The sequence below is a fragment of the Diceros bicornis genome, chromosome 20 (genome assembly GCF_020826845.1).
Source record: "Diceros bicornis minor isolate mBicDic1 chromosome 20, mDicBic1.mat.cur, whole genome shotgun sequence".
Lineage (NCBI taxonomy): Eukaryota > Metazoa > Chordata > Mammalia > Perissodactyla > Rhinocerotidae > Diceros > Diceros bicornis.
Genome location: NC_080759.1, coordinates 48,044,319 through 48,056,323, shown reverse-complemented (window position 1 = coordinate 48,056,323; position 12,005 = coordinate 48,044,319). Strand labels below are relative to the sequence as shown.

The window sequence follows — 12,005 nt, the reverse complement described above, 5'->3', positions numbered from 1 at the left end:
CTCTAGTGACTAGAGGCCAGGGATGCTGTTCAACATCCTACAATGCGCCCTCCACTACCAAGACTGATTCGGCAGAGAGTGTCAAGGGTGTTGAGATTGAGATCTAGAAATAGGGCACACTTGCCCACATCTGCCTGCTGGAGGGCTGTACAACTTGGCCCTTAGTCCACATCATGTGGGCGGAAATTAACAGAAGTAAACCCGTATTAAATGACAACAGTATACACTGTAAAAGGCGTAGTGTTATTTTCACCTGGCACTCAACACTTCCATTTCAAAGTCCATGGAAAGATTTCCTGGGAGTAATTAATAAGGATAAGAAGGCTTAAAGTCAAACACATACACACACACACACACCCTCCAACAGTATTGTATGTTACCTAAATCCCTCCAGTTAGAACCTCAACCACGACGTAACAACTATTGTGGCCCAGGGTTAACTCACACGGATACTTAACAAATGCAAAAGAATGAAAATTAAAAGAAAAATTCATACAAATGATTCCCCAAATGGCCAATGGCTCCCCATGTAGTGTAAAGCCGCGTCCCATGCGTGGGCTTTGGCCTTAGATGAACATCAGCAACCACACTGGGATTTTCGGGGGAGGAGGCGGGGGGGGGGGGGGGGGGGGCGGGTTGGAATCAACAAGCCTGCTGTAATTAACTGAGAAGAACACAGGGGAGTTCTGCTTTCTCCTCTGCTCTGGCTCAAAGAATCTAACAGTGGATGCAGAAGTCTAGTATTATGTCCTTTCTATGAAACAATCCATGTCATTAAGATTCTAACAAGAAGGTAACAAAATCCCTGCTATCTTAAATATATCATGACAGGGGGTCTCAGCTGTGCCTGCTGTAAGCTGCACTGACACCTCTCATAAAACTCTGCTGCCAAATAATCCAAGTAAAAGTGTGCAAACCCTCTGATCAAACATCTCCATTCCCGGAAAATTTTATCCTCAAGAAATAATCTGACAAGCGTGCAAGGACCTCAGTCCTGTGTTGTTTTCCATAAGAGCAAACAACTAGAAACAACCTGAAAGGGTCATATCAATGATGATACATGCCCAGGAAGAATGGGCAGGGCCCATCTTAGACCCAGACCTGACCCAGGGGACCCAGGACCACTGCCTTGGGCTGCAGGCTTCAGAGTAGCCTGTACATCACAAGACAAAAAAAAAAAGTAAATAAACAGAAGTTCCTCAAATAAAGAGCAAACCATGGTCTTCGGTGGAAAATATTTATTTTGAACCTGCAGAAGTGGCAGTTCTCTGATACAAACTATTGCTTACTATTATTAATATTAGCAAAAGCTTCCAAAAACCTGAAAGAGAACTAATTTGGCCACTTCACTTTAAAAAAATGTGTTTTTAAAATTTTTAGGGAGGAGGGCAAAAGGGATGATTAGGCACATGTGTGTGGTGATGGGTTGTAATTAGTATTTGAGTGGTGAACATGATGTAATCAATGCAGAAACAGAAGTATAATGATGTATGCATGAAATTTACACAATGTTATAAGCCAATGTTACTGCAATAATAAATTAATTAATTAAAACTTAAAAAATAGGGGCCGGCCCCGTGGCTTAGTGGTTAAGGGCGTGCGCTCCGCTACTGGCAGCCCGGGTTCGGATCCCAGGCGCGCACCAATGCACCACTTGTCTGGCCATGCTGAGGCCACATCCCACATACAGCAACTAGAAGGATGTGCAACTATGACATACAACTATCTACTGGGGCTTTGGGGAAAAAAAGGAGGAGGATTGGCAATAGATGTTAGCTCAGAGCCGGTCTTCCTCAGCAAAAAGAGGAGGATTAGCATGGATGTTAGCTTAGGGCTGATCTTCCTCACCAAAAAAAAAAAAAAAAACAAACTTCTGGATTAAAAAAAAAAAAAAAACTTAAAAAATAAATAAATAAAATTTTTAGAGAAAAATTTCCTCAATCAAAAAGGACATTGTGAACCATGCAACAAAAGTCATATTTCAAGAAAATACTAAAAAATCAGATTAAAAAAGAACATTTGCAGGAAGGAAAAGATTCACATACACATAATCCCCAAATGTATTTTTACATAGACTGTTTTCTAGACAATATACATTAAGGTATAGTCTCAGCTGAAAACAGATTTTTAATGAATTAACTTCTGTTTTCAGTTTTCTTTATAATATACACAGCATTGAAAAGTTTGAGGAACAATTTAAGAAACAGTGAAAATTCACAAAATTAATGCTATGACATATAATGGAATTAAAATATTTTGGACATCCTGCAATATTAGTAATCTATCACATATCCTATTCCTTTTTTAAATCTAAGTATTACTATATTGGGGCCGGCCTGGTGGCCTAGTAGTTAAGTTCAGTGTGTTCCTCTGAAGCACACTGAACTTTTTTTTTTTTTTTGGTGGCCCAGGCAGGGCCAGGCGGGGTTCCAGGCGGGGACCTACACCACTCGTCGGTGGCCATGCTGTGGTGGCGACCCACATATAAAAGAGAGGAAGAGTAGCGACAGATGTTAGCTCAGGGTGAAATGTTCCTCAGCAAATAAATAAATTAAAAAATAAATAAATAAATATTACTATACGAATTTTACTGACAATGCCAATAACTACTGTCCTTCCTTAGCAAAGCAGGCCTTCTCCAAGCTGAAATTAATTAAAAAACAATCTAAGAACCAAAATGACTCAAGAAAGGTTTTCTACTTTGGCCTTACTGTCAATAAAATACAAATCATTGTGAAAATCTTGACTATAACCACATAATTAGTGATTTTGCTGAAACATGGACAATAAAAATAGATATATGGAAAATATGATGGCGCATACATCTATTACTCATGCAAACATCACTGGTCCATCAACAGAACACCCAGATGTGTGCAACTATAATTATCTCCCTTCATCTTTGATAGTCTGCTGACTTTCAGCAATAAAAACCATAGCTTGAAACACATTTTTCAATTGTGTCCTAATAAACGTATATTTGTCAAGGTGGGAGAATAGAAGACATTTTACTTACCAGTATAAGCTTGATTTATAACTTTTAAATATTCAGATATGTGATATGGGGCATGCTTTTGTACTCTTGCCCCTGGCCCTGGCATAACAGGGCTGCCCGTGCACATTCAAATTTCTTGACACTTAAAGCTTTTCTCAATCAACTCTTAAGTGAAGAACAACACAAGTGTGCTTTTAGAGAAATACACAGAGGCATAGAAAGCATACACCACAAAACATTAAGAGTAGGACCCAGGGAGTTTTTGCCTTTTACTTAAGACATTTTCTACACTTAGTACATATTCTTTGCAGGATTAAGGAAAGAAAAAATGAATTTAAGAATGACATGGAAAAGTAATATAGCAAATCTATGTTGATCGAAAGCATTTTTTAGCAAGAACAGTCCTAATTCTAAATACATTCCTATAAACATAATTTAAGTACCTACGAAGCTAATAAAACCCCAAAATTTATTAATGGCAGCTGCACACATGAGCAGGCAGTCTATGGATAAATTTCTTTTAAACAGAATTTTGACAAAGTCGATCTCAGGAGCACAGGCTCTTCAAAGAGACAAGTCCACCTCTCCCCACAGTGTATACCGTCGTCAGTAGGTACTACTGGCATGCTATTAACTGACCGGAAAAAACAAAATGACATTTAAAAGAATTTTGGGAGTTTTTGGTGATCCAAGGTTGGGTAGGAGACCATGTAAAAAAGCTACATTTTTTCCAACATCCTCAAATCTCCTTTTCTCCTGGCCTTTGAATCACCAACAGGAAGTAAAGATAAGCATCTTGACTGCAAAGTGTAAAAATCCATCCTTGCCCATCTTTTCTTTTCTAATATAAATATCTCATTTTTTTCAATTACCACAATGTAAAACCTTTACGAATTTTTATTGCGAAGGTAATTTGAACCCTGAACAGCAGACACTGAAGCTTGAGTGAAGGCATTAAGTGTACAACTCCCACATGGCCTCCCTTGCTCTGGCTGTATTTCAACAGATGTGTCATGGCTTTGCCACAAGAGCTCTAACACCTTTTCCTGTAAGTGGCAGAGTCAGATGATGTGACGTCATGTGACAAGAGACGCTGGATTTACACTGGGGACTCAAGTTTCTTAATTCAGGCCTGGCGGACACATTTTCTGAAAAGCTCTTAGCAAGGCAGAAAATGTTTTATTCAAGGAATGCTCTTGGAGAACTGTTCCACTCTGCTGTCGATGATCACTCCACGGGCATTAATAAGCTAACCAGTAAAACAACTGATATGGAGAAACTCTGGGAAAGTAGCCAGAATCTTTCATCGAAAGAGACGATGTCGTCAGCAAACCTCAAAGAGCCATACTGCCATAACTGACAGTGAGATTTGGGGAGGCAAATGAGTCCTACCCTTTCTTTTAATAGAATAAACACGTCTCAAAAATCTAGTTTTCTAAGTGCCTTATTCTATAAATCTTCTTACCATCCTCATGAAGTTGGGGCCGGCAGCTTTAGAAATCACATTTTACAAGGAAACAGAAGGTACTTGTCTAAGCAAAAAGCAAACCAAATAAAAATTAGTGGCATGTTCAAAAGCGGATTAACATTTTCCTGCTGGGTTTGCAACGTTTCTGGGATGTGGACCACTTGCTTCCCCAAACTCCCGTGCAGTTTTCAACTCAAAAAATCATTTACTAACTGCCTACTGTATATGGCACTTCATCAAAGAGCCTAGAAATGATGATGCAAGCATAGCATAAGGCAAATGACACCAAGAGGAGAGAAAAGGATGGCAGTGAAGAGCACTGAGGCTCTGGAGAGAGCTTGTCTAGTTTAAAGCCTGACTATCACTTTCTAGCTGTGTGACCTTGGGCCACTTACTTAACCTCTCTGTGCCTTACTTCATCTATAGAGCCTTACTCATAGGGCTGTTAAATGGATTAAATGAATTACTGAATGTCAAGTGCTCAGAAACATGCCTGGCACTTAGTTTGCACTCAATAAACATCAGCCACATTTATTATTCAAAGAATGGTAAAATGCTTCATCATCAAGGAAAAAAGTTATAAGCATCTCCCCTCTTCCACTATAAAAAAAATCTGTACTTGAGGGAACCATAACGGCTATACAAAGATAGAATCCCATCTTTAAGGACCTTTCAGTGCAAACGAAGTGATAAAACTTATAAATGGGATATTTAACCTCACAAGGCTCTGTTGACTCATTTGAGAAGAGAAAAAGAAAAAGATATGTAAAGCCTCCAGCTAACGGGGGTAAATTCCTAACACGACCAGGACAGGAGGAGGCAGAGCCACATTCAGAGGAAAGGGGTGGGAGGGCTCACTGTGAACTAGACCTGTCAGGGATGGTTTCAAAAAGGAGCCGACAGGCAGGACATCACCAGCACAGAGGAAGGCAGGCTCAAAGGTGTGGCTGGAGCAGGACGGAAAACGGATCCTCCGAAGGAGGAGAATGCACGTGGGAGAAGAGACTAGAGAGTTGCAAGATCAGAAGTCCTCGAAAACCAGACCAAGGAATGTGAACTTGCTTCTATAAGCAGTATGGACATGCTTTAGACAGAATTCTGGAAATACAAAATCTGCCAGAAACGTACAGGTTGAACAGGAGAAAATTAATACATGAAATTTAGCACAAGAAATGATCCTGGGGAACAGCTCTAAGGCTGAGGTTCCCCACATCGTTGAGTACTGGGATGTCAGTCACCATTAAGGGCCACTGGTTCTTAATTTCTAAGTTACTATCACTAACCTTTTATTAGTACTCCCCTACCATATGCCAAGGGCTCTGTAAATCTTATCTCAAATTCCCCAATAACCATGCAAGGCTGACACTATTATGTCCACTTACGGACCAGAGAAATAAAGCCCAGGAAGGGCAGATAACTGGGCTGAGATCCTACAGGTGGGGAGGGGTGCCGCTGGGCTCCTAAAGGCCCCAGCTTTTCAACTTTTAAGGAAGGGGTGCTTTCCCTCCACCTAGGGGCATTTAGGCAAGGGGAAGTATTGCCAAGCTTAAGGTAGAATTCACTGGTTGCTCATTCTTGAATGTTCTCAGCAAATTAATGACATGAAAATGTTACACAGTAGTTACTCTGAATGCAAAATTTTGAAACCTATTAATAATAAGGTACCCTATGTTCTTCCAATCTCAACAGAAGAGCATATTCAAGGCTCTTGTCCTTAAAGGTGACCCCACTTAAAGCCAGAGGAGCTGAAAAAGCAAACACTCTGTTCTCTCCCTCCACCACTCTGGTTAAATAGTGAAGGCCCTGCCCACGCTGGTTTGTGCCTGATTTGGGGAGAGAGCGAGAACAGCAGGCCACATGATATGGTGGGAGCGGCCCTTCCCTCCCCACCCTGGCCAGGGAGACCGGGGCCCCCTGCAAGCAACTGTCCCGCTCACAGCTGCTCCCTGGGCTTTGCTGTCCCCAAGGCGGCAGGGGCCAAAAAAAGAGTACTTGACATACAAATCCTCGCAGTGTGCAGAAGGGGCGAGGCACTATAATAACTCCATCGTGAGGAAAGGGGCCAGCAGTGAATGTCCTGATTCTATTTTATAGTCATCAAAGGGGTCACCTTTAGGATCTGATGGGACAAGAAAGCCCTCAGCTCTTCCCTCTTGCCCTCGAGAAATGATTTGGGGATTGGGGAGAGGGAAGGAGCTGCCTCAAGTAACAATCTTAATTTTTTTTTTTTTTTGTGAGGAAGATCAGCCCCATCCATGGCAATCCTCCTCTTTTTGCTGAGGAAGACTGGCCCTGAGCTAACATCTACTGCCAATCCTCCTCCTTTTTTTTTCCCCCCAAAGCCCCAGTAGATAGTTGTATGTCACAGTTGCACATCCTTCTAGTTGCTGTATGTGGGACGTGGCCTCAGCACGGTCAGACAAGCGGTGTGTCGGTGCGCGCCCGGGATCCGAACCTGGGCCGCCAGTAGTGGAGCACATGCACTTAACCGCTAAGCCACGGGGCCGGCCCCCACAATCTTAATTTTTTTTAACAAGAAAAGAAATATCAATAAGATCCCAAACGAAAAAATATATATACTACGAAAAAGGGAGAAAAATAGTCTCAAGAACTCTATTTCCAGCTTAAAAGCTATTCGAACAACTCCAGGCAACAGCCAAAACCAAGACACCTTCCCAAATTAAGTGGGAACAAGGAAGGTGTTTCCACTTAACATCTTGTAAGTTGGGTATGTTCCAACCCAGCGTGAACCAGGCTGTCAGAAACAGGCACAGCTGGAATGTTTTCCACTAACAATTTATCCCTCAAACAACACCTGCTTTCTATATTTGTATTTGAGTATCATACTTGTGTATATTTTACATATTTATTCTGAAAATCAAAGCATTCATAGTTGTCCCATTAATAATCCTCAAAAGATCTTTTGCTTGAACAGCCATTCCTAAAACAGAAAAGTCATTTATGTGTTCAACTGGTCGCGACCGGCCCCTCCAGTACTGGAGGCACTGTACTCGGCCCTGGGGACATGGAAACAGAGTCCACTTCAAAGATCAACAACACTTTTACACAGCAGTCTCACCACTTTACTGGTTGAGCCTTTTCTGTCTGTTTGGTTTTTTTTTTTTCAATTGCTTCTGGTTACGGACATACCTAAACTTAGTTTTTGCCTGAAGTAAACTTTTTAACGATTTACCTCCAAATGCTGAGAAAACAAGTTTCCCAAAAGTGCACACACAATTTATTCTAGAGAAGCCGTAAAAATCTAAGGAAGGCCATGAAGAAACTGAAACTCCATTGGGGAGTGTGGGGCGCTCAGTTCTCCATTCCTGGGGTACACTGTGGCATGAGTAGCCATCAGCTGAGGAGCACAAGCCTTGCAGGCTTCCTGCTGGTGGGCAGTAAGGTGCCTGATGCTATTTAAAGCAGGCAAGAGAGCGGTGCCTGCAAACACGCACAGGAATTAATTCCAAGAGGCACCCATGGGTCTAGCTCAGTAGTTCTCAACTGGAAGTGATTCTGCTCCCTGTGGCTCATTTGGCAATGTCTGCAGACATTGTGGTTGTCACAACTTGGGGGCGCTATTAGCATCTAGTGAGTAGAGGCCAGGGATGCTGCCCAACATCCTACAGTGCATAGGACAGTCCCTCCACAACAATTAACCAGCCCAGAATGTCAATGGTACCCAGTCTGAGACACCCTGGTCTAGCTCTAAAGAGCAGCTGCTAGTCACAAGTAGCTCTCATTTCCTTATTATTTGGCCACTAATTAAGCTAATACGTGCAACATCTCATTTAATTTTTTTCCATCATTAGCATTAGCTTCAAATTGTTCCACAAGCAACAAGTCATTATCCACAAATCATAATGGGAAAAGTTACCAAAGAACAGGACACCACTAAGTGATAAGGAGGCCCCACAATTCTGCTGTCCTTGGAAATATATCACTTCCACATTACCGTTTCTACTCTAATGGGACATTACAAGATTTTCTTCACCGGACAATTTAACAAAAAGGATGCTCTGGTATACAACACCAAACAGAGAGAGACAGGATCTATGTTAGGAGTTTGTCTCCAATTAACACAACACTGTGTGGCCTCTCTGATGGGCCCTGCTGGCTTCCCACTCAAGTGATTACGTTCAGGGGCAGAACTTTGAAGGCTGATTAGAAATTCATGTTGTAATACAAATACATCACAAGATTAAAAGCATAACTTTAAATACATAAAAGTTTCCCCAAAATGCTCAAGTCACCACAACAGAGGGAAAGGCTTTTCCAACAGAGGAAAAGGAATGAACTCTTCAACCTTGGGCAAATGACAACATCTTTGGGTTAAGATTCTTCACGTAGAAAATGAAGAGGATGGAGTAGATAACTCCTAAAGGCCAACTTCTATAGCACATTAATCATGGAAATAAAATCCAACAACCAGGTCTCCTTACACTAAGATACAGCGCAAGGAGAAAGTACTTAGCATACTTCAACCAGAGAATGTGAGGGCAGGAGGTTGTTGCCATCCCACGTTATCCTGCAGTTCCCCCAACTTGCACTAGGGGGCAGAGTTCATCCCAAGGGGAGGCCACGGACCCCCCGCGGTGCAGACATGCTTCATGGGGACTGAGACCCCAACAAACTGAATACAAATTCTATGTTCTCATCAGATTTCCTAAAGGACCCAGAAAACAAAAACAAAATAAAGCCACAAAAAAAAGTTAAGAATTAGTGTCTTGCAGGCAGAGCCTAGATTTTTTACAGATGAAAGCAATTGAACACGAGCCCCACTCCACCCCCCCCCACGCCCCACCCCACCATTCTTTCATCATTGGTTAACCTGCAACTCGTGCAAAAAAGTTCTGGTACCTTCTTACAGGCATCAAAACAAAGATGTATGGATCAGAAAATGCTACAGTCTCACAATTATATATTGCGTTTCTCTTAAGTAAAAATATGTATCAGTGGATGATTAATTCCTTTCCAGTCCACTTCTCATAGTGCATGTGGGTACACCACTTTGAAAAAACTGGATATTACTATTACACAAGAATATATTTATCACCTTGGCCATATAACTAGTTGTCTGAGAAGACAGTAAGTAGACGTCTAGAAAGCACAATGACTTGAAATATTATATCCAATTAAGTCTGATAAAGCAAGTTAGCCAACACAGAAGGCAAACCCTCACTAATCTAATTTGCTGGAAGATTCCAAAACTGTCCTGGATTCACAAAACTTGCCCTGGCTTTCAATGAAAGTCACATCAGACTCCCTTAAGTCAACTAAGTTTACTTTGAGCCACTTCAAACCTCAAACTTAAACAAAATCTATTAAATAAACACAACCAAGAAAGGAAAGGGAGCCAAGAAACCACAGTAACTCTCGATCCCAGAAAAAAAAAAAGGGTTCTCAAGTCAAGGGTTTCAAGTCACTGTAGTGTCCCGCCCTCAATGACCCTAAAAGGGGCATCAGTTTAATCTTTAAAAATAACCATTGTTTGCCCTAAACGATTTTCTTGAAATTCGAATTCAAAATCTGCCAAGGACAGCCAGTACAAATACATGATCTTTTGATCTCGCCCTCTGGAATGATCCCAAACCCTAAAAGAGCACTGCTGGGTGAGAACTAGAACCTAGACTCCAAACGTCCGGCAGGCAGAGAACACAGGGAACGGTTAAACCCTCGCCTCCCCCTTCTCACACTTCATTAAGCCGTCTCCACTGGAAGTGTTTGCACCCCTCTCACAGGAAGCCGGCACGTTTTGCAAAGGAAATACCAGACCAGACCTTTCTTGGAGAAAGGCAGGTCCCCGGTGAACATTTTATTGGACTTCCTGCACCCCGGCAGTCGGGCATGCAGATCTCCCGGCCCGGGCCAGCCGCCCGCCGCCCCACCTCGCGCGGGGCGCCGCGGGGACACCCGGGGAGCCAGCCACCCACGCAAAAGGAAGCTCACCTTCGCTGCATCCCGGAGCAAAGTGGGAGCGCGGGACAAAACAAAACCTGCCTCGGCTTACTCATGCGGAGAGCCCCGGGGGGTGATTTCAGGCGACTCCCAGAAAGTTTCGCCCTCTCGGGCTTAGCGAAAGGTACCCAGCGCGCGCGCCGCGCGGTGGGCAGATCCTCCGTCCCGGGCATCGGAGGCCGGGTCCGGGCAGGAAGGCAGCCCGAGCCGGCAGGGACCCGGCGCCCGCCCCTCCCGGCCGCGAGCGCACTCACCTCGGGGAAGAAGTTGTCCATTGTTCCGGTGCGCTCCCCAACTTGCCCGAGCCCGGCTTCCAGCTGCGGAAGTCAGCCCAGCAGAAGATCCGGGGAAACCATGCGTGTCACGGCGCGACTCCCAGGAACTCGAGCCCGCGGGGCTCTCCCGCTGCCATCTCCCGATCCCCTTCTCGTCTTTCGCACCTTTTGTTTGCCCAAACCCAGGTCTCTAACTCATCCGTCCCAAACGCAGCCTTTGTCTCCTCTTCCTCCAAGTTGCTCACTTCTGGGCGCCGCGCTCGCGAGCGGAGAACAGCTGGTGGCACATTCTTCCCCGCGGCTGGGGGAGGGCGGCGGGGGGCTGGGGGCGCGCCCCCTCCCTGTGCGCTCGGGCCGGAGGCGCTCGGCGCGGGCAGGGGGACGGCGACCACAAAGCGAGCCCCGCGTCCGAGAGCCGCGGCGGTGAGCACCCGGGCGCCACGGCTCAGCCGGCTGCCCGCCGCACAGACTCGCAGACAGGAGCACACGCCCCGCCCCGCCTCTCGCCCCGCCCACTCGCCCGCCTCGCCCCGCCCACTGGGCGCGCCCGCCCCGCCCCCACCTACCACCCAGGCCCCGCCCACTCCGCGCCCCGGGCGGCCGCACGCTCGGCGGCGGGCGGGGAGGTCCCGGCGGGTGCGGCTGCCCTCCTGTCCCCGCCTCCCCACCTAGGCGCGGGCCGCGGAGGTGCCTCTTCCCTCCCGTGCTAGAGACCAAATAGTAGTCCCTGGGGAGGCGGGGGGGAGGGATTCTTCTGTGCCTTTGATCTTCGCCGACCCAGGACGGGCTCAGCACGGCCCTCGTTAATGCGGCTCGGCAGATGAGCGACCCCGGGGAAGGAAGCGCGGTCCGCCGAGCTGCGCGGCTCTTGGGCCAGATCAAAGCGGAGAACGGAGGCTGATCAGAATTTCTGGAAGCTGTCTTCCGTGTTGAGTGCGTTTCCTGCAGTCAGGTTAAAAGACGTGTTCAAGAAAGGGGGGAAATGTGGTTCTGTAAACTGGAAGAGGACGTGGCCAATTGCAGCTTAAAAAATGTGACCCTTCTCCTGGACCTAAAGGAAACAGAGATAGGCAAATGGAAGTGAGATGGACGGTGGATAAAACCTACCTGGCGTTGAGTCCTGGTTTCCTCCAGGGCGGGTCGTCAAACCTTAGCGTGTACAGGAATCACCAGGGAATCTTGTTAAAATGCGGGTTGGAATTCAGTGTCGTGAGCGCTGACACTCTGCATGTCTAACAAGCGTCCAGGTGCCCTCAGAGGGTTGGCACCTGGCCCTAGGCTGGTCTGCAAACTGTTTGCAGGCTGTCTG

The 12,005-nt window shown here is 45.4% G+C and overlaps 1 protein-coding gene across 1 annotated transcript in view; it reads right to left on the bottom strand.

The window, feature by feature from the left end:
* Positions 1 to 11,034, bottom strand: part of MYO10 (myosin X) — a 214,619-nt gene extending 203,585 nt beyond the window's left edge. Inside the window, exon 1 of the mRNA XM_058564310.1 lies at positions 10,676 to 11,034. Within this exon, the coding sequence (XP_058420293.1) occupies positions 10,676 to 10,696 (21 nt within the window). The 5' untranslated portion in view covers positions 10,697 to 11,034. The remainder of the gene's footprint in view (positions 1 to 10,675) is intronic.
* Positions 11,035 to 12,005: the final 971 nt, after the last annotated feature.